This window comes from Lissotriton vulgaris, chromosome 7, assembly GCF_964263255.1.
Source record: "Lissotriton vulgaris chromosome 7, aLisVul1.2, whole genome shotgun sequence".
In the NCBI taxonomy this organism is placed as follows: Eukaryota; Metazoa; Chordata; class Amphibia; order Caudata; family Salamandridae; genus Lissotriton; species Lissotriton vulgaris.
Window position 1 is genome coordinate 253606516 of NC_141695.1, and position 24017 is coordinate 253630532.

The 24017-nt window shown below is 45.0% G+C and overlaps 1 protein-coding gene across 2 annotated transcripts in view; it reads left to right on the forward strand.

Moving 5' to 3' along the window:
- Window positions 1–24017, forward strand: part of LOC147701320 (uncharacterized) — a 186403-nt gene that overhangs the window by 144572 nt on the left and 17814 nt on the right. For both annotated transcript variants that reach the window (XM_086928628.1, XM_086928629.1), the window contains exon 5: window positions 4475–4581. In XM_086928628.1, the coding sequence (XP_086784754.1) occupies window positions 4475–4581 (107 nt within the window). The remainder of the gene's footprint in view (window positions 1–4474; window positions 4582–24017) is intronic.

Below are 24017 nucleotides of genomic sequence, written 5' to 3' on the forward strand. Positions count from 1 at the left end.
ATACGGGGTCTCCACTTTGAGCACTCTGAGCAAGGAAATGTACTCAATGATCTGCTTAATGAACACGATCTGTTTTCCTCTATGTCTTTTGCTGTTCCATCTAGTAAACAGCCCGTGCCGTCCTTTAAAGGGCGTAGTGGAGGGTTTTTTATAGATCATATTTTGATCTCTGTTAGCCTCCAGGCTGTCCTTCAGGGTTTTAAAATTATGGAGTGTTTGTTCAGTGACCACAATCCAGTGTGTGTGCAGTTGGGGGGCGGTATATTGAATAGAAGGGCCTGGGAGGTAGTGCCGGGCACGCTTAAATTGAAAGACGGTAGGCGTTGTTCTAAATGGTCTCAGATGACTCCAAATATTTTCTATGAAAAGGTCCACGAGTCTTGTGTTGCAGAATTTGCATCTTCTGTGTCCCCTGACTCTTCAGCAGTAGGCGTCCTCAACTCATTTTCAGAGATTGTAGCTAAGGTGGGGGCTTTGCTTTCTGTCCCTGCACGAAAAACATCATCTAATGATCCTAAATGGTTTAATTCCGCACGCTCTAAAGCAGCCACAGTATTGAAGTATGCTCTGAAAGCTAACCTGAGGGACCTACCTCTGGTTTGTGCCCTTCGACTTAATTACAAAAAGATACTGGCTAGCCGCAAGGCGGAATTGAAGGAAGCAACCTGCCGCGAATTGGTAGACCCTAGCACGTTAGGTAGTAGCGCTAAATTTTGGGGCATTATCAATAGATCTCTTTTTGAAATGGTGATGGATGAAGGTCTTGGTACCAACATATTGGAAGAGGATTGGGTCTCGCATTTTAGCTGTATTTTCGAGAGCGATTTATCCCTAGCTCAACTACAAGCTGGCGCTCAAAATATTGCCTTGGTTGTATTTTACCAGAGGGAAGTGGAGAAAGGCATTGCTGGTTTGTCGCGTAATAAGGCACCAGGGCCGGATAGTATTCCGCCGGACCTATTTAAATCAAACTTTCCACTTTGGGCTCCGGTCTTGCTGGGTGTGCTTAATGCGGCAGCTAAGGCCCGTTGCCCAAAGTCTTGGGGCACATCCACTATAGTACCAGTGTTCAAAAAAGGTGATCGCAATAGTACAATGAACTATAGGCCAATTTCCCTTATTAATTCTGTAGTTAAGGTTGTGGGAGGGGTTCTATAGAATAGACTGGCTAACTGGGCACAAGATAATAGGATCATTTCAGATATTCAATATGGGTTCCGACCAGGACACTCTACTACAGCCCAATGCCTCAACCTTTACCTGATCCTCGGGAAGTACACTGTTGCCCGAAAAGGGACAATCTACATGGCCTTCATGGATCTCTCATCTGCTTTTGACTGTGTCAATCGGGGGAGAATGTGGCAATCCATGAGGGCCATGGGGGTGGAGGGCAACCTTGTGGACTTCCTGAGGGACCCACATAGTGATACAAGGGCAAATATTAGGTATGGCCAGGACCTTGTGGTCTCCAGGGATTTCAGTATTGAAAGGGGTGTAAGACAGGGGTGCATCCTTGCCCCGTTTCTATTTAACCTTTATATCAATGACTTAGATAGGACCTTGTTAGAAACAGGGGTATATTTCCCATATGTGGGGTGAAGAGGTCTGCCCGTTCTGCTTTATGCGGACGATGCAGTTCTCCTAGTCCGAACCCCAAGAAGCCTGCAAACCTTGTTGGATACCTTTTGCAGTTTTATGGCAGACCGCTATTTGTCTCTAAATAACTCAAAATCATTTGTAATGCAAGTTGGGTCATGCCCTAAGAAGCAGTATTCCTTTAGGGTGAATGCAGAGAAGGTGCCCATAACCCCAACCTTCTCTTACTTGGGCGTCCTAATGGATGATCATTTGGATTGGAGTGCCCTGGTTAGGAGAAGGAAGGGGGAAGTGACAAGAGTAAATGCATCTATTCTCAACTTTGCTACAAAGAGGGGCAAGCGCCCAATTGTGGCAATACTGAAAATGTACCAGGCAAAAAGCGTAGCAACTGCCACCTACCGAAGTGAACTATGGGGATATGTAGCCTCGGAGGGAATTCAGGTGGTTGAGAATAATTTTTTAAAACATCTGCTGGGTGTTCCCAAAAGTACTGCTAACCTAATAGTACATGAAGAGACTGGGACTGCATTTATCTCTGATACTCAGGCTATACATCCATTGCTCTTTTGGCTCAATTGCTGGCTGAACACAGACGTAAGCCTTAATCATGAGCTACTGAAAGAAGTAATGAGTGTGGACCATATGCTTGATATTCCATCGCTAAAATACATAAAGAGTTGTTTTGGTGATTTGGGGCGCACAGACTTGTTTTTAAGACCTGGTTGTATCACTGCAGAAGACATGGTGTTTGTAAAGGAATCTTTTATTTTGCTCAGAAAAGCAAACAGAGATGGGGTAGAATTATTAAAAACTAGTGCCCCGAAATTTGTGATGCTAAAAACTACTCTGGGTACTGAGCTTTATCTTTTAATGCCCCTGTCGAACCACAAGCGTTTTTTATTGACCAGGTTCAGAATGGATTATTTCCTTTTTTTACTTGCTGTTCCTCTGGGGTGCCATAGAGGACAAGTGGTAGCACCCTGTGGCTGCAACGGAGTGTCTCCACAGGATCTGCTGCACTTTATGTTCTTCTGTAGTTTCTATGATGCTCCCCGGAGGTTCTTTTAAAAATCACTTTTAAAAAAATAAAATTTTCCCAAAGTGCGCCCAGCTCTTTATTTTCTACAAATGTTAAAGCCTGAATGCATCCCATTTGTGGTTGGTTTTTTGAAATGTTCATTGAAATATAGAAAATGTATGGAAAATAATTTCTAACTGATGGCTGTTTCTTTTCTGTAATACAGTGTTGAGGCCATATGGCCCATTCAGTCGGTTAATTAATTCATCCGTAATGCTGGTATCTCCTTTTATTAACTGGATGGCACACGTACTCTGTAATAATAGTGTATTTTTTTAAAATAATTTGTATATATGGCGTTTATATATCTTATTCTGTATTCAGTGGGATTGTCGTTCAATATGTATAGGATCTGGATATGCCCTGTTTTTATGAGATTTGTAATCGTTTATGGTTTTCTATTTTGTAAACCAAATAAAGTTATTGAACTGAACTGGACATAGATATTTTAAATCAATATTGTGGTATGGGGATATTTTAGGTGTTGATATTCTGTCAGTAAACAACTGTAATGTATACAGAACACAGAGGTCCATCTTGAGCTTGATCTGAATATCAGAGCATCTGTTTCTAAGGCATTTGAGCCCTGGCATTGGATAACCTAAAGGAGTGTTTGTTTTTCAATGCATTTCATCATTAAATACATTTTTGTCATAAGCTCATTCACTACCAGCCTACTCGCAGTATAAGGTCTTTAAGTCACCTGTCTGTACCTATGCAGTACTGTGCTAGGTCTGGCAGTCATACTTTTTGTATTCTTGCCGGAAACTTGCAAAACTCACTTCCGGACCATCTCTGTGCACAAAATCAACTTCTCCCTCTTCGTAAAACTTTAAAAACTACACTGGATCATAGGGTTCCTTTTATTTCTGGTTTCCTTTTCATCTTTGGTTCCATTGTCAGGATTTCTAACTGGTAATTACATACTTTACTAATCAATACATGCATACCATGAATAACATGATGAATGATTGAGTGTAGAAGACACCATTCTTCATTCAGTTTTTGTGTTAATATATCATAGTCCTAGATTTAGAGGAATCAGGGTAAATAAAATGAAAAAGATATGCACATGATAAAGGGAAAAGGCTAACAAAGTCTTTGAAGTCAGACAGAGAGCTTTATTATTCCTACCCCATGAAATTCTAGTATATTCGATAACTCTTGGTACTACAATTTCCCACCCCCGTAATTTTCCCCAGCAAAAACATGCCAAAATTTACCAAGAGAAAAATGTCCAGAAAATACTTAGACATGCCAATTGTGATGCAGTAAGGCCCAATATTGACATGTTCTGCCAAATCTTACATGATTGGACTCAGAATAGGTGAATATGATTGCAGCTCTTAAATTCTGATCCCCAGTGTATCTGTTTTTAAAGGAGGAATGCCTATTTCTTCCAGACCATTCATAATGAGATTTGAGAGAATTGAAGAGTCCCCAGTTTCAAGACTGAATTTTCAACCTGGAATAGAATTCACTGTCTCCATTTCTTCCAGCTTAGGTATAGAATTTTAAAGAGCATTTATACAGTGGATTCTACCCCTTGGACTGTTACTTCACTTAGAACTCTAAATCAATCCTTAAATATATTCAATACTTTTATGGATCCAGCAGAGAATAATGCTGTTAGGTAGCAATTTAACAGTTATATCATCTGTAGCCTGAAAGATACAGTAAGCTATGGAAAAGGATTATCGCTTGCAATGCTGATAATATTACTGGGTGGCTTGCATAAATTACAAAGCACAGATTGGTTTGAATACGATATTTACATGATTGCATTTATCTCTGCAGGGTATTGACTTTCTCTTATATGAATATGGTGCTGAATGTGTTGCTGAAAACATGATTACTGAATACAAAGCAATATTTGAAGCTGTTCAATATGCTGATAAAACAAGGTAAGACAAATAAGGGGAAGGAACCAATCTTCAATCACTGTCCAAGTCACAGATAGATATTTCCTAATAAAATAACTAGACAGCTGCAGAATTTTACATCTGCTGGTAAAAGACATATGAGGCCATTAGACAGAGGGCAAGCCCTTTATGGCTCTGTCCCCTTATTTTCTCCATATATCTAACTTATCAGTTCAAATGCTGAAGCCTGACTGAAGAATTACTAGTGATTGCAGACAAGTTGAGGTTGTACGGTGTGTACAGGTAATGAACCAACCTATATAAACTGAAATTCGTAGTTTTAATTAAAATGAGTACATTCATACTTTTGCCATCTCCCTTGAGTGGCTATATGAATTTATGAAGCTTGTATTTAAAACTGTAGAGTGCAAACCATCTCTTTGTGTGAGTGATCTTTTAACTGTGTTACAGAGGAAGGTAGGATGGGGTGAAAAGAACTAATCCAAGTTAGAGGAAAATACTTTTTACTTGTAGTTTAAAATTCCCTTTATTTTCAGGACATCTTTGCAAAGGGATTCTACAGTTTATTTCCTTTGAATTCAAGTCCTCATTTACTATAGAAAGACAACTAGGTTTCACAGTTGCAAGTTATATACCTAAGTGTACTGACTGGCAATTTCCTATCACTTTCGATTCAGACATGCAGCTTTCTTTACTTGGATAAATATATGTATCAGACATTCAGCCTCAAATATAACTAGTTCATTGAATGGAAAGCCAGGTTATCAATTCCATTTAGACTCTGACGACCACTTGATTAGTGATGACTTTAACGTTCCCCATCATCTTCAGCAGAGGACTTTCCACTAAATAGAAAACTTAATCCCAAGCAGATGGGAATTTTTGCACATTCAGTTGATGTACCAGTATGACAGGTTCACTAATGGAACTATTCATTTGCCAAAAGACGCAAACGGGCACCATGTGTGATTCACCTGCTCCACCAAGCATTCTGAACTTCAAGAACAAACTCCCAAGGCTAGGGTTTGTTCTTGTAAAACAAAGTTACAGTGTTTTTGAAGCACAGTGATATTTCTTCTGCACTTGCAGATCATTCGGCAATTTCCTTGGAATAGGCCACCATGGTGGTCTCATGTTGAGAAAATGAGCGATGGTCTCTGCTTCCAAAATTGGGCCATGTGGCAGACCTGCCATTTGGTGAAAGGTTTTAAATGGCAAATCAAGCTGTGTCTCTTCTGACAGAAAACTCTGCATTTTTCCCAACTTTAGTTAAGGGAACAACTTTGTCTGATTGATGCATCCGCCAATTTGAGGTAGATGTACCAAGCTGCCTCCAATGTTTCTTCATGCCATGTAATTCAAGATCTGTTTTCCTTAGTCAAAGAACCAGACAGTCAAATACATACAACGATTATCAAAGTATGGATATATATTGTTAAGGCAACCATATAAAAAACACAGTGTTATATTTCGCTGGATCTATTTGTACCATAAGTTTTTGATATTAAAATCAGAGCAAACCCTCTTCTTAGTAGGCACTTCTGAAAGAACATGTGCACTATTCACTAATGGGCATGATGGCCTATATATTACCCACACGGAGAGACAAGCATTATATCAAGATTCAATGATCTTTGGAAAGCAGAAAAACCTCTTGAATACCATGTCTTAACTTTTGGGGAGACAACGAATATCAATTCCATGCTTTTGTGATGAAATGTAACCAGTTCTTAAAACTCATTGTTGGATTTTAGTGAGGCAACTTTTCAAAATGATGTATTGAATCAGACAGTCATGAACATAGCAACAGTTGAGCTCATGTTTATTCATCAAATGTAATTAAGGTTTTACATAAACACTAATGTGGGTATGTGAGAGAGGAGATCCTCTGACATTCTATATTCAAGAATTTCTAATCCTGATACAGAATCCATCTAGAAATTACCAGTAGTTTCTTGCAGAAATCCTTTTAAAAGGAGGCCATATAAGTGGACTACATTGCCCAGTATCTATGTCAACAAAAATAGATATTATCATATTTCCATATATCCACCTCTACTGGAAGGTATGTCACTGCTTTATCCCCAACCTCCCCAAAATGTCTGCCATTTATCCTACTTTATTTAACTCATCAGGGTATCCGAACATCTAGGTGGCCACCTCTCTGGACAGACCCAGACAATGGAATCTTCTGTTTTATTCTCTTATGAGCGGGAAGGGCCGTGGGACAGAACCACTGTAAATGCAGCAAGCAACTACAAAGTACGATGTGCCTAGCCCAGGACTCCTCATTACCATCTCTACAATCAGACTCACTTCACACAAACACTTACACAGCATTAAGAATACAAGAGATAGCATCTTAAGGGTACTTGCACAGGGTATCACAGCATGTCACCAATCAACTCAATCTAAAAGCCATAGCTTTATCTTTTCATTCTTGACATCGCTGCCCATCCAGTGCAACCTAAATACAGCTCTGGTTTTTACTGATAACTTCACCATCACAATCTCCCTGTTTAAGAACCCCAAGGTTAACCTGGAGTTTACTTCAAACATTTAGACCCTTTGAAGGATCAAAAACCTTGTGCAAACGTCATATCTCACCCTACCCATTTCAGTTTAAAACATCAGCTCTCTCCAAAACTGCTTCAACTTCAACAGCATGAACTAAAATACACACGATCTCTCCAAAACACTCCTCACCTTCGTACTCCGAAATACTTGCCACCAACAAACATTCCATCTGCTTGGAAGAAAGAAAAAGGAATAAAAGCAGAACACACAAAAAACCTTGTTTTATGAAGAGCTGTGTACTTAGGGGTCTATTAGGATGGCGGTCGGAAATCCACCCCGACCGCTATGGTAGCGGAAATCAACCACCCGCCGGTACCGTGGCAAAACCGGCTCTCCCATTATGATCAAATGGCCCAAAACTCCAACTGAGGCCGAAAATGTCAATGAAAAAACGCCCATAGTGGGCGGAGCAGGTGAAAAACACTCTGTGACGGATGGATATGTGGCAGAAACGCAAAATAACGCCGCCAGGCCCGCTGAGTAACTGCCCGTGAAATTAGCATTCCCCTAATGTAACAGCGGTACATTTCGCTGTCTCCGACCACTGCGGTCGCAAACAGTGATGAATAGGAGAGCCAGCGGAAGAGCTGTAGCATAGCCACCGCTGCAGATGCACCGTGACAAACATGGCGGTCAGCAAGAAAAAATCAGAAAAAGGCCTCCAAGTCCACACAGCAAACTAGTTCTGCCCCCACAATCACCTAACACACCTCAAAGACACACCCCCATGGCAACTACAAATGTACAAATTACAGTACAACACACCTGACAGCAATACCCCGTTTTGACACACCCATAAAGCTGAGTATAAAACTTTCTTCCATGACCAGAACACTTTGCAATACTTCATACCTGAAGTGCCCATATGCAAATCAGTCTGACCCTGTGCCTCATGGGAACAGTCCAGCTCTAACTGCCAAGCCATGCCTTGCCTGGACCGGAAATAAGCTTCCTAGTACCGGTTTCTGGCATTCCAGACGTCTTTAGCCAGGCTTGCTTGAATCCAGTGGCAAAGTGAGCAAGGGACTCACGTCTAAGCATACCCTGCCAACTTATGGCGAACAAAGTGGTACAAAAGGGGGTGGTGATGGATGGAGCATTTGAACCAATCAAACACTCACAACCAGTCAACAGATCTGGGTTTAATCCATCATTATTATTATTATTAGTTATTATTTAGAGGTTTTATATAGCGCTGGCTGGACCCGGGGGCATCAGAGCGCTTTACATATTGTGAGCCAGAAGGTAAAAACACAGGGACCCAAAAACATAGCAGTATAGTATATACACAACATATAAGTCAACATATGGGGGACTTCAGGAAGATAAATCTGGGTAGACAAAAAACACCATACTGTGGAGAAAGTGGTAATTATAATTACATAGGCACAAAAATTAAGAAGAGCGCTGGGAAAATAGGGCAGTAAGGTTGATAAGGAAAGGGAGGGTAGGGCAAAAATTGGAGGGGGTTGGAGAGTGGTGATGAGGGCTGAGTTTTGACGACGGACGGGGGTGTAAGGAAATGTGAGGGTGGTAGACAGGGAGGCAGGGGGTGATCAGAGGAAGGGCGGGTAGGGCAGGTCGCGGGAGGCAAACGAATCTACGGTCGGACAGAGGTGGCCGGTGTAGGGGGGCAGATAGGGATTAGGGTCCCCAGTATTTATTGAGGAAATGTAGTTTGAGTTATTTTTTGAAGCTAGAATAGGAAGGATTGCATCGAAGTTTAGTAGGCAGGGCATTCCATATGCAGGGAGCATTGCCGGAAAAGGATCGAGACTGAGTGGATTTCTTTTTCATAAGGGGGGTATAAGAAGGAAGGAGTTAGTGCTTCTCAGGGATCGGGAGCAGCTGGCTTTACTAAGTTTTTTAGTGAGGTAGGATGGTGTGTTTTGATGGAGAGTTTTGTGTGTAATGCAGGCCGTTTTGTAAGTGGACCTACCTTCAATGGGGAGCCATTTAAGGGTTTTGAAGGCAGGGAAAATGTGGTCGAATCGTTTACAGTCTGTGATAAGCCTCGCTGCAAGGTAGAGAACAGATTTTAGAGCTGCTAGGTGGATCTTGGGAATTCCAGTAAGAATGGCATTGCCGTAGTCAATTCGAGAGAGTACAAGGGATTGGAGAGCTAGTTTGAACTCATCTCTTGGGATGAAGGGCTTGATTTTCTTCAGGTGGTGGAGAGTGAAGAGGGCCCCTTTGGCAGAATTGTTGATGTGGACCTTGAGGGTGAGGAGGTTGTCTAGGGAGATCCCTAGTGATTTGAATGAGTCGGACATGGATAAGGAGCAGTTTGGGGGATTAAGGTCTGTGATCCAGTTCTGAATGGGAAGCTGATTGTTTTTTGGGGAAAAAAGAATAATTTCGTTTTTTGGGGGGTTAAGTTTGAGGTGGTTCATGTGGAACCAGGCTTGAATCTTGATGAGGGTGTTGTTGAGGTGAATGATGTTGGCATGAGTTTTAATCTTACAGTAGAGTTGGGTGTCGTCAGCATGGAGATGGTAGTTGATCCTGGCTTGTTTGAAAATGAGTGTAAGGGGTTCCATGAAGAGGTTAAAGAGAGAGGGAGAGAGGATAGATCCTTGCGGAACTCCTAAGGAGATGGGGGTAGGGTTAGATAGGCAGTTCTGGACTTTGATTTGTTGAGTGCGGTGTTGAAGGTAAGAGACAAACCATTTGTTTGTCATACCATTTAGGCCAAATCTATCTCTAAGAATATTAGGTAGAGTAGAGTGATTAACAGTATCAAACGCTGCAGAGAGATCAAGGAGGATCAGAAGGCTAGATTCGTTATTGTCGAGTGAGTGGTGGATGTCGTCAACAATGTTGAGCATGGCGGTTTCCGTACTGCATCCTGTCCTAAAGCCAGATTGTAAGGGGTCAAGTAAGTTAAATTGTTCAATGTGTCTGTCTAGTTGGAGAAGGACGCATTTTTCAAGGGCTTTAGAGAGAAGGGGAAGGTTGGAGATGGGACGGAGATTGTTGAGATCATTTGGGTCCGCCAGTGGATTTTTGATAATGGGGGAAATTTGTCCAAGTTGCAGGGAAGAGGGGACACAGCCGGTGGCAAGGGAGGTGTTGATAATAGCAGTCCAGGGAGGGGTGATGATATGTTTGAGGTTTTGGACAAGTTTGGAGGGGAGTGGGTCTTTGGTGAGGGAGGAAGGCTTAAGTTCAGTAATGATGTTGAAGACTTCTCTTTCAGTGACAGGCTGGAAATTAAGACATTCAGCATTATTTTTAAGGACAGTGCTAGGTAGCTTAGGGTCCGGGAGAGTGTGGGGCTGTGAAGGGAGATGGAGATCAGAGTTACGATGAGTGGTAGCGGGAGTAAGGGGAGTTATGATGGAGGGGAGTAGTAAGAGAGATGTCAGGAGTGGTGGTAGGGATCACAGTAGGGAGGAAGGATTGCTCAATCTTTTTAATTTTGTCAGAGAAAAAGAGAGCTATTTCCTCACATTTAGTCGTCGAGGCTGGTGGGACAGGGGGAACAGAAGCAGTTTGATTGTGTACGATGTTGAAAAGTTCTCTAGGCCTGTTCTTAGTTCGTTCTAGTTGAGTCCTGAAGAAGGAAGCTTTTTGTCTCCAGATGTGTTTTTTGTATGACGACCTAGCAAGTCTGAGGCGGGCAAGGTTTCAAGGGGAGGGGTGCTGTCACCAAGATCTCTCTGTCTGTCTGAGTGTGCGTCTTTCCTTATTTAGCTCTGTGCTCACCGTTGTTTAGCCCACTCTGCCACCCAGGTTCAGACATGGCCATATGCAAATCAGTCTGACCCTGTGCCTCATGGGAACAGTCCAGCCCTAACTGCCAAGCCATGCCTTCCCTGGACCAGAAATAAGCTTCCTAGGACCGGTTTCTGGCATTCCAGATGTCTTCAGCCAGGCTTGCTTGAATCCAGTGGCAAAGTGAGCAAGGGACTCACGTCTAAGCATACCCTGCCAACTTATGGCGAACAAAGCGGTACAAAAGGGGGTGGTGATGGACGGAGCATCTGAACCAATCAAACACTCACACCCAGTCAACAGATCTGGGTTTAATCCATCACCGTTCTTTAGCCCACTCTGCCACCCCAGTTCAGACATGGCCATATGCAAATCAGTCTGACCCTGTGCCTCATGGGAACAGTTCAGCTCAAACTGCCAAGCCATGCCTTTCCTGGACCGGAAACAAGCTTCCTAGGACCGGTTTCTGGCATTCCAGCCATCTTCAGCCAGGCTTGCTTGAATCCAGTGGCAAAGTGAGCAAGGGACTCACGTCTGAGCATACCCTGCCAACTTATGGCGAACAAAGCGGTACAAAAGGGGGTGGTGATGGAAAGAGCATCTGAACCAATCAAACACTCGCACCCAGTCAACAGATCTGGGTTTAATCCATCACCGTTCTATAGCCACTCTGCCACCACAGTTCAGAGTCAGACATGACCATATGCAAATCAGTCTGACACTGTGCCTCATGGGAACAGTCCAGCCCGAACTGCCAAGCCATGCCTTCCCTGTACCGGAAACAAGCTTTCGAGGACCGGTTTCTGGCATTTCAGCCGTCTTCAGCCCGGCTTCCTTGAATCCAGTGGCAAAGTGAGCAAGGGACTCATGTCTGAGCATACCCTGCCAACTTATGGCGAACAAAGCGGAACAAAAGGGGTTGGTGATGGACGGAGCATCTGAACCAATCAAACACTCACACCCAGTCAACAGAGATTCAAGGAAGCCGGGCTGAAGACGGCTGAAATGCCAGAAACCGGTCCTCGGAAGCTTGTTTCCGGTACAGGGAAGGCATGGCTTGGCAGTTCGGGCTGGACTGTTCCCATGAGGCACAGGGTCAGACGATTTGCATATGGCCACGTCTGAACTGGGGTCCCAGAGTGGGCTAAAGAACGGTGATGGATTAAACCCAGATCTGTGTACTGGGTGTGAGTGTTTGATTGGTTAAGATGCTCCGCCCATCACCAACCCCTTTTGTACCAAGGATGGAGATATCCATGGGCCACTGTATCCAGTAAGCGAGCCTCAAAGTATAGCCCTGACTGCATAAGCTGGCTCATCAGTGCATGGCACACCTTGTAACTTCCGTGGAGAGCAATCCCTTGAGATGGTGTGGGGATGCGTCATGGCCACTGATGATATGGTGTCTGTGATAGGCAGAAGTCTGCAATATGATGTTTCGGCGGGAACCTGGAGGGCAGGTACATTAGTGCTGCAATGCTGATGGAGTTAAAGAGAGTATAGCAGGCTTTTTGTGCCAGCAGCACCTGGCAGACAAGAGGGCAGGAGAGGGTCAGGAGCACACTGAGTGAATGGCACTATAGGCAGAGCTCAGTTCTAGCACGCTGCACCGTCAGGCCACACCAATGCATTGTCGTGTGGCTCTGGACGGCACCAGGGTTCTCGCTGCTGGAGGTGGACAGTAGCAGCACCGGGCTGGCAAAGGCAATGGTGTTATAGGCTGAGAAGCCATGGGGCATGTTGGTAGCAAAACCGGATGCAGGGGGCAACAGGCTGCCTTCAACCCCCTGACTTTACTCCCAGTGACGACCGGATGGCCACCTCCCTGGCTCTCCCACGGGCCCTGTCCCATGGCGCCTTAGGAACTGGGCAGGAGCGCGAGCTGTGTCACGCGGCATTCAGAGGTGGCCCAGCCCGTATCGGATGATCAGGCACCAAGGTGGGGAGAAAGGAGGCAACCCAGACCAGCAACACCTGAGCAGAGCAGAACAGAACGACAGCGGTCGCGGCAAGGAGTTAGTGACGGTTCCCATTGCAATTCCCTCCATGATTCCCATAGCAAATTCCTGTGAATATCCCTCTGATACCAAGCAGGAAAGGCCGGGAGCGGGACAGTGGACTACAGCTGTCCCGGCCGACTGCCGCCAACTGGGTGCAGTTACTGCCGCTATTACCCCAAGGACAGACACTGTCACATGCTACCAAAATGGCAGAGTGCGGGTGCAGACTAAGAGCGCACCCTGAGCGGTTAGGCAGAGAGTGAGGCAGTGAGGCAGAGGTTGGTGTTGAGACTGCGGTGTGGAGGACCACAGTAGAGGTTATCATCTGGACCAGTGCCAGATTGGAGCCCTTAGCCTGCAACCTTCCTTGGCACCATCCTTGGCTATATCACCGAGGCATACTGCAAGCAGCTGGAGTCCCACGATCCAAGAGGGGGGTCACTAAAAAGCTGAGTGGCAGACAGGATTTGGCATCAGGACTCAGGCCTGAGCTGGGTTGGGTGATATAGGGCTGGGTTGACTCAGCTGCAGAGCCGGCTGCCATGTTCTTCTCCTTCCTGCACCCTCCTCCACTGCCTCACTGCACCCTACCAGCCTGCGCCAGAAGGCTCTCCAGCACCACCAGCTTCACCAGGAAGGAATCGTCTGGCAAGGGAGCTCAAATACTCAGGTCCTGGGCGCTTGATGGTGGCTTGGTGAACCAGGGCTACGGACAAGATCCTGGGATGCCGGAATCCAGTCCACATTTTTGCCAAAGCCGGTGGAGCAGAGCAGAGCAAGGAACCGTGCAGAGGCGAGCAGGCGGTATACCAGCTGAGCACCAGCCGCCGGGGAGCCGTGGACGGACTCAGACTCCTCACCTGAGGCCCTCTCTCTTTGGAGGGTCCCGGACTCCCTAACTCCCGGCAGCAAAAAATAAAGCACAATTAACGCAGCAGGAGCCGAGGGGGAATTGCAAAAGTCTGTCCAAGTCTGTCCAATCTTGCATAACAAGCTATTTGATGCAGCAGGCAGGAGCAGCGGAGAGAGCAGCGAAAACTTGTCCGCAGGAGCCACAGAAGAGAGCTGCGAAAAGCTTGACCAGCGTGGCAGGAGCTGCTTGTCTCTCCAGCACGTCAAGCATTTCAGCATTTCCAGGCACATCGCGGAGGAGCGGAGGTACCTGGGTTTCTCATGCTGCAGTGAGCGGCAGGCTGTGAGTGGGAAGCAAGCCGGTCTGCTGCTGTGTAGTATCCCTGCGTGTGGTCCACAGGCTCTGCTGTCTAACTGACTCTAGCTGACTCTTGCTGACCCTTGTGGCTCTTTCTCCTACACAAGGGGCCCCAGGGTTATCCTTAAGCACTGGAAGCCGGTCAACCAGCTGGGCCTAAGACCGGGGCGGGGGACAGCTATGACCAGCAGCGCACTGGCCGTGCATCGGCCGTGCATCCCCCCCTGAAAATTCCACTGGACACAGTCAGGACTGAACCTGGACTGAACTAAGCCCACAACACGGAACGCAGTAGTCGATTAAAGCCCAAAGAAAAATCACCTTAATAGATCTCATAGATTTGGAAGCATGACATCAGGGCACATCTGCGGGGTGCACAAATACACTAGTAGAACAAGCGCCCAAATACACTAGTGGAACAAGCAATGTTAGCAACAACTCAAGCAACACAATCAAGTGGAAAAGGAAGTTGAAAACACTTGAGTGCACAGAGGGTGAGCATCTGGTTAACACCAGACCGGCAATGCAGGTAGAAAGCACCATAATTGAAAAGACACCAGACTCAATGAGGCATAGCAACTTGACGCCGGAGACTAAAACGCCAAAATCCCACCTATTTTAGCCTAAAATCGACACTAAATTTTGTTTAAAAAAAAATGCAGGCGACACCCTGCTTTCACACCCTACCGTACTTGCGGGTCTTCAAACACCACTCCTGACCTCTCTTCAAGATGATAGAGGCAAGGAGGAAGGGATTGAAGGGCCTGCCCCCAAGGAGGAAAGGGGGAAAGTCAAGGGGTGGATAGCTCAATAACATACTCATATGGCCCAGCACCTGCCGCAAGTTGGAATCTCAAGACCCCAGAGAAAAAGCTTAATGAATTGTACTCGGAAGCGCCACAAGATTCACCTCAAGATGGGGGAGATAAGCTTGAGATCAATGGTTCATGGGAAAAACGGGTATTAAATATCGTAGTCGCAGGCAACTAAAACCCTGCAAATACCCACAACATCTCTACGGTTACAATGTCCAGGCCCTCCAATCAACACAAAAATGGTGGGATTAACTGCGTATTACTAGAGCCACTAACCATCTGTGAGTTAGACAATGCAACAGCAGTCCTACGGTTAGGAAACAAAGACGACCCTGCAAAGGGTAATCTGGAAGATAATACGGAGGACCCGAAGGCAAAAGGGGGATCATCTGAAAACCCAAGGAACAAGCTGGGCTCAGAACATGAAGTATGTTTTTTCCCAACGCACCCCCAATGCAAACCAGCAATGTCTCAAACCAGTTTGCTGGATGAATCAGAACTGGATAAACACTCATAACTAGATAAGGACGAATGGCAGGCGCTCCTGCCAGCCTACCGGGGGGACACCCACAGGAGCGAATCAGCAGAAATCCTAAAAATGGATGGGTGCAAGGAGACAGCGGAGGGGCCGTATGCGCTGTCCACTTGTACAATCAGAGAATCTGGAGCACATCATGGAAAAATACAAAAAACAGACAATGGCAGCAGAGCCGGTAGTGAGGCTGGAAATCCTAAAGAGGACATGCAAAGAACTGACCAAGGGGACACTGTTCAACTCCTGGTAGAGGCCCTGCAATATCTGACAGACAAAATGGACTTGCAATTATCCCTACTGAACACCATGGCCGTCTATGTAGTATCAATTGATGGCAATTTGGGAAATTTGAACACGATGCTGCAAAGCACTCAGGATCACACGCTAGCCGACCATAGACCCTGCGGGTACAGCCCAATTGTGGATAAACTAGCAACTCTTCCAGCAATGCTGACGGATTTATGCGCACAAGTAAAAAAAGGCATCAAATAATGCTAATACACAGCCTATAAAAGGGCAAACCCCGTCTGGTTACGGTGAAGATAAAGCAATTCAACAGCATGGGCCTGTCAACGAGGAGCAAATACCAACTCTAACTAAACAAACAGAAAATAACACCAATAATAACAAAAGTAAACAAACAGCAGAATCTTTAACTAGCGACAGCCACACGCCATAACAGGCAGAGGCAGCTAAAGGGGAATTGAAAATGAATGCAAAACAAAGACGTCACCAAAAACGGAAAGGGCGGAATCAGAAACAAAGCCCCACCAGGAATGGATTTCCATGACTTTTTGGGGCACCACTAGTGCAAGAATGGATAAAGCAACAGCCCATTAAGACTCCGCCAGTGCATGATGGGATAACGCAACAGAATATCCCTACACCAGAAGCAATCAATACCTAGAGCATCGCAAACATACCTAGTGGTTCCCAAGCCCCACCAAGCAGAAAGCAAGAAACCAGTGCACTTGAGAGCGCACAGGAGGATGTGGGAGTTGACCCCCCTCAACTTCACTTAGTTGGAAACCCCATTGTATATCAAATTAAAACCAGAATTGAAGGAGATAACGGGGTGAGAAACCAAACCACTGAGACCAACCAAAATTCTAGACATATCGACAACCCACGGGTATCATCTACAAATGACAGCATCGCCGTGGGGAGGTACACAAATCAGGGGAATTTGGACATCCTTGTCAGTGAACACCTAGCCAAAAGGGAGGGAGAGAAGTCACAGAACAGCCAATTCCTACTCTCAGACACAAAAGCCTCACAAACAACTGTCAAAAATTCCTTGATATCTCAAACACAAAATCGAACCATTCATGGCCCAAAATGTCAAGGAAGCATAGGCCCTACAGAAGTTAACCAAATGGCATTGGGATGCCCACAAAATGAGGTCAGCTGGCCCACCTTAAAAACCATAAAGATGTCTCTAAACAGGAAGGGGTGAAGGAAACAAATGCAACATGGTTCATACCTAAATACACCTCTAAAGGAAGGCACAACATTCTGAACCGAGGCAACATACTGCAGTTATTATCTCACATAACACCATTGGCAGCTATAACAACAACAGAATTGGAGTCAACAGAATGTATTAACTGTGGGGCTTTCAAGGCAGGTGCAAAAACAAGAGCGACATAGACCACTCCAATAATAGCACCTAAAATACTCAAAGAAAGTGATATCCTAAAGTCTAGGGGGATAACCATTGCCCGTATTTTAAACCAGGATATCCAGACCTGTGAACCCTGGAACCCCTGAGGATACCTGAGATGGCTGCCTGTATACCAACCACATCAGTGCTGATAAGAGCCATAGGGCACTGTAGTACTGACAAGAGGCAACAACCTGAGGATCTAAGAAGCTGTAACGATCCCTTTATACCGCAAGCTCGGGAAGAATAAATAAGATGGATCGCGAGAAGCATAAACAACACAAGAGATTGACAAGCCCCCTGCCCACTAAATACAGCAAATACAAAGGGGACAGTACGGATCTGGTCCTGGAATGTAAATGGGCTCGCTAACAAACTAGCTGATTTGAACTTTGTCACCTATGTTAGGGCCTTCGACATAGTGGGACTACAAGAAACATGGGTAGGAGACCCGCCTCAGCTCCACAGCAGGGTGTACAGTTGCAGCTAAATGAGTGCATGGGCTAGTCACTGAGGACAGGTGAGAGCACACGGCCCTATCACCCCACAGCAGCTCATCTCACCACCCTTGACCGAGCAGTCGCTTCAGCACAGGAACAAGCCGGCTTTCCGGCTCTCTGTGGGGGAGGTTGGGTCCATGGATTGAGGGTGCAGCAAGGCCCGACTGGCCATATAGGACATCAGGCTTTTCACCAGGAGGCTGGAAGGGTGGGTTGGTTGGTTTTTAGGCAGAGCAGCAGTTTTGAAAACCATTTCAAATTTCTTTGTATATCAGCCATTTTCAAGCAACAATACCAGTGTCAAGATAACTCTGGTGGTTAATGTACCAATACCAGTGTCAAGATAACTCTGGTGGTTAATGTACCTGCTGGTGAGAGATGTGAGTTTTGTCTATTGGCAGCTTTAACTCATCTATGGTAGTGCAGTGGGTTTATATGCCTGCTCAAAGAACAGATAGATGAGAGGATGTGGCCTAAGGGCACAATCGACCTCTAAGCTGGGGAACCGGGTTTGAGTGTCGGAAGGGATGCTCATCATCACAGGATTCTGGGCAAATTAATCTCCCCATGCCTAACACAAAATTAAATGTGTCCGTCTGTAACGCAACTGATGCTCATGTAAAGTGCTCTGATACTTTCGGGTCGAGTTTGCACTATATAAAGCTTCCAAAAAACAAAACGTGTACTGGAGCGGGAGTGGACCCAGAGCTCCGTCCGCAGCATCCCCGATGCTACTAATCCTGAGCCCTGGTGGGCACAATATTTTGCATAATCCGAGTGTCTGAACGCCTGGGGATTGTGCTGATCCTGGGAAAAACCTCAGCAGACCCCGAGCGACAAAGTTTATTGATGAAACTCACCCCGGCTTGGCGATACATAGGCAGAGCCAAGATGGAAACCACAGAGGCGGATCTTGCACGATCGAAGGTGAGAGGAGGTCCAGGACGTGACTACAAGTGAGCCTCAAGATGCAAGGAGACTGGTCGCTAGTGCAGCAGGGACCCCAGGGCCGAGGCCCGTAATCCCAGATTGCCGCTGCGAGGGATTGGGCACCCGCTCCGGGGCAACATCAGCATATTGCCCATCAGTGGAAAAGTTCAGCACTCAGATGTGAGGAGTGTGAGTGTGCTGGTGGGGCGCCCAACCGGAGCAGTCCGAGGAGGTTCGGCAACACTCCCTGGGGGCCGGTGGTGACCTGGGCACCTCTGGGGTGAACCAAGTAGCAATGGAGACAGCCCTGGCCCTCAGTGGGGGCCCCCACATATATATATGAAGGCCCGATAGGCTATAGAAGACACCCCAATCAGGCTGTGCTGCAGGAACCTCTGGGCCCCACCCTGAAGCTTGGCACTTGGGGCAGAGCGCTCATAGCTGTGCTGCAAGAGGAGCTGTGCAAGAACTATGCACTACCCACTTTTTCTGAGAACATACACCATAAGACGCCTGAAGGGGTTTTGATCTCAAGTGCGCCTGAGCCAGCGGTCCACCACCTTTCGGGAGAGAGCAGCAGTGGAATAAGAGGGAACGCCAGGACGACATTAGAAGACACTGCAAGGGCCAGTGGCAGCTGTGTGGGAGGGGCTGAGGAAACATAACCCTCCTCTCTACGTCCTATCTTCCTCCTACCCCTTTACCCTATCCCCTTACCCTTCCTTGCGCCATTCACCTTGTCCCCTATGTTCTTTAAATGCTTTTCTTCATACTTATGTAACTTTTAACTGATGTAAATTGCAACATTATTGTTCCTCATGTAAAGCGCTCTGTTTCCTTCTGGTCTAGCCGGCACTATTTAATAACTCATTAATTAAATATGTTTCCATTTAGTACTCTTCCTTTCTTTGTACACTTCCCTAGATCCTATCCCCTCTACCCTGAATGTCTCACCTTGCCTGCTAATCTCCTTAGCTCTCTGTCCTTTGTGCCCTTTGCTAAGCACTCCTTCCCACCTTGTTGGGGAAAGATCTAATATTTATACTCTGGAGTCTCAGCAAACCCACTGAGAGAGACCACTGCACCAAGGGAGCCACTCACAGCTGAGGTGTGGTATGGCACCCCTTGCCAAAGCACTCCCTCTCTCGTTTTTGGGGAAGGTTCCAGTATGTAGGCCTTGGAGTCTCAGAGACCCTTCTGATAGAGTCCACTGCATAAAGGGAGCCTCCCGCAACAGAGATAGAGAAGTGATACCACTTCCCCTCGGATCACAGCTTACTGGACTTTGGACGTTGCTTTCACTCGTCTACTGGTTTTTGTCCCGATTGCCCTCCCCCTCCTCTTTCTATGCTGTGTCCTTCACCCTCCCCTTCTCTTTCCCACCTGTCTACTTCCCCAGCTCCTACCCCCCTCCCCTGAATCTTTCCCCTTGCCTACTTTTCCCCTTATGTATTTGTGCCTATTGTTTTATCTCGACTTTGCAAGTAACTATGGTGACATGCTCTAATAACTGTGTAACCATTGAAACAATGTAACCTGTAACTATGATCTGATGCTCATGTAAAGAGCCCTGATACCTCCGGGTCTAGCCAGTGCTATATAAAACCTTCAAATAAAATAAAATAAAATACCCACACCTTTCATCCCACAATACAATCAACATTAGCAGTCACTATTTCCTTTTCATCACCACCGATACATAAAAGGGATCCTAACACCATGATAATAAATGTGTATATCCAACATAAACATCAAACCAAACTAGATAAGGAAATTTACAACTTTGTAGAAACATGTATAAGAGAAGGCTGCACAATGGATCTCATCTTAACCGGGGACTTAAACCGTAATCTAATGGTCTTCTCCTTGGATGAAGAAGTGCTTTTGTAAAACGTAATCTGGAATATCCCGCTCCAAGGAACATTTCATGCGTGCAAACAAACCAAGATAGGACAAATGACCTTGGAGGATTTGGAACATCTTAATTTGAGGGAATTAAATTGTAGATTACCTTAAGACAACCCTCCTATAACAACATACAGCTCCACAAAAACAAGATAGATTCTGGACTATACTTTCATCTCCCTAGACCTTTTTCATCAAATTGCATTGTTTCAGTTGGGCAATAAAGGCGATAGTGATCATCGACCTCAAGAAGTAGAACTGAGAACAGTCACTCCAATATTTGAATGGTGCCGGGAGTCCCAAGGATTAATTCCCACCATCAACCTAAGAAGTATAAAATTCAGGATATCCGCAGGCAGAAAGATGGTTGAAACCACAAAACAAAATTTCGCTGCGAGGGTCGTAGATGGCGAAGTTGAGAAATGCAAAAACTTCCTATAAGTGATGGAAGCACATGCGACTAAGACCGAACCACCAAACCTGCAAAGATTTAGCAGCACGAAACCCATATCATATACTGCTAAGGAAAACAATCAAGCTTGCAAAAAAACACCTTCAGCACAAGCACAGCAATCAAACACAATTACAAGCATTACGAAAACAACGGGCAGACCTCAAAAAACTAAAAAAGGATGCGAATAGAGCCTTGGAGGAAGATCTATGGGTCAAACTACATGCCGATGTTAAACACGACAATAGCACCAGATTTTGGGGTATTATAAACCAATTTATTTATCACAATCATGACAGCATCTCCTCGAATATCACAGAGGAAGTCTGAGCAAAATAGCTCACGTCCCACTTCCAACAGGGTACGGAACGCACCGAGCAGTGTCAAGCCTGTCAAAATTAACCAGACTGTGAAACGTCACTCAAGGCCTGGGCCGAACCCAACCTCGTTGACTCTGTGAAATCAGGGTCAGACTCATCAACTAAAGTCCACCAAATGAACCATATAGATGCCATCAAAAGGCAGATTGGAAAGGGGAGAAGAGAAGGTGCTACTGGCACAAATGGAATTCCACCAGTACTTTTTTGGGCAGAAGCACTGGACCCAGTCTTCAGAGAAATTAGAACGCAGAACATCTTGCCCAGCTCATGGAGAGGTTCAATCATTTCCCCTATCCACAAATCTGGTGATAAATCGGAACCACAAAATTACAGTTTAGCAGCTCTATGAGATAATGAAGCAAAATTCTTCACAGGTTTGATACTGAAGTTTCTCCAGGCATGGGTGAAAGAAAAATCCGCAATTCCCCTACAACAGACCAGCTTCGCAAAATCAGTTGGGACAATACCTTACATATTAAGCACTGCTATGCTTATGGATAAGGCCAAGGCTACACGGACATTTCTATACCTATGCTTTATCAACTACAAGGCTGCTTTTGATGATGTAAATCACACTAGACTTTGGTCCAAATTCCATCGTTGGGGGCATTCACAGTCCCTCCTCAACTTGATAATAAATCTGCATATGGACACATGGCTACAGGTGAAGCTGGGTAATGACACTTTCCTGTCAAGACACATACCCACGGAAAAAGGGTTGAAACAGGGTGTTTTAGCACAGACTGTTTTTAATCTGTTCGTAGATGATTTAGTCCCGCAGCTCATCAGTTGCAACTCACATGCTCTGAAATTAGGAGACATGGCAATACCTTGTCTCCTTAATGCAGATGACATAGTCCTGATCAGCAAAGCAAAAGAAGGGCTACAACATCTCTTAAACACAACGCAGGACTTCTCCCAAGCAAATGATTTAACGATCAACTTGGACAAAATGAGAACAATGCCAATCGGGAAAAAAAGGTGACAAACTGCAGCCTGGTTTTGGGGAGAGACCAGAATAGAAGATACAACAGAATGTAAATATCTTGGCGTGAAGCTGGATACTGGCGGCCATTTCTTGGCACAGAAGAAGGCCATAAGGCAAAAAAGGTTTAATACTAGCAATCTCTCTAAAAACATTAAACTCTAAATTAACTGGCCCATCGATCCTGACGCTCGCTGAGGTGGTTAGCGCAAAACTTATACCAACAATCACCCACGGTAGTGAGGCACAGAAAGGCAGGGACATGAAAATACTCAATGCCACAGTAACAGCTGCATACAGGGTCATCTTTGGGCTGCCGAGATACACTTCACCTGCGCAAATTAGACTTGAGTTTGGAGTCTTGAAACAATCATTTGCCAGGCAAGGGGCCTTTATCACTGCATGGGATCAAGTGCGAAAAGCTTCTCAGGGAACGCTAAAAGAACAGCTGTGGAGGGAGTTCAACCGTACGCTACATCACCAGCTCCGAAATACCTTCACAGCAGAGTGTGGAAGATGGTGAAACTACTCTCATTGCTGGAGGACTTGGCCGCACTATCAAAGAGAGCTCATGGATGGATGACTCTGAATACAGATACAAAGTCGGGCACCCAAGCTTAGTTTACCTGGGAAATGACATAAATATAAATAAGTGTAGTAATCACACTTGAAATCCAATTTAGTAGAAGAGCTAGTTTATTGTGATACAGCTATCAGTGACCCTCAGCTTCAACTGCTTGCACAAGAATCTTTCATGATGTCACACATTCATCAGAAAGTTCTCTCTTAAAGAAGACATCACCACACATCTCCCCCTCATAACTAAATATAAATAAATGACACAACTTCCTAAATTATTAATACAATGTTATTGTATACATTTAACAATGGATATATGATGTTACAACGCGTATTTTTAGCACGCATACCATTACAACGGATTTATTACAACGCAAGTCATTTTAGAACGCATACCTTTACAACGCAAAACACTACAACGCACATACTATTACAACGCATACCATTACAACATAAGTATAGGTAAGTATATAATATTAATAAATAATTTCAAAATATAATGTAAATATTTATTAATGTATTATTTAATTTAATTATTTCTTATTTATTTAATAAATAAAATTATTAATTAAATTAATTTTAATTTTATTATTTGTAAAAATAGGTTAAAAATACCCCTGTACCCCAAAACCCAAACCCAACCCTAAAACCTAAAAATACCCCAGTACCCCAAAACCCAAACCCAGCCCTAAAACCTAGAAATTCCCCTGTACCCCAAAACCCAAACCCAGCCCTAAAACCTAAAAATACCCCTGTACCCCAAAACACAAACCCAGCCCTAAAACCTAAAAATACCCCTGTACCTCAAAACCCAAACCCAGCCCTAAAACCTAAAAATACCCCTGTACCCCAAAACCCAAACCCAGCCCTAAAACCTAAAAATACCCCTGTACCCCAAAACCAAAACCCAACCCTAAAACCTAAAAATACCCCTGTACCCCAAAACCCAAACCCAACCCTACAACCTAAAAATACCCCTGTACCCCAAAACCCAAACCCAACCCTAAAACCTAAAAATACCCCTGTACCCCAAAACCCAAACCCAGCCCTAAAACCTAAAAATACCCCTGTACCCCAAAACCCAAACCCAACCCTAAAACCTAAAAATACCCCTGTACCCCAAAACCCAAACCGAACCCTAAAACCTAAAAATACCCCTGTACCCCAAAACCCAAACCCAACCCTAAAACCTAAAAATACCCCTGTACCC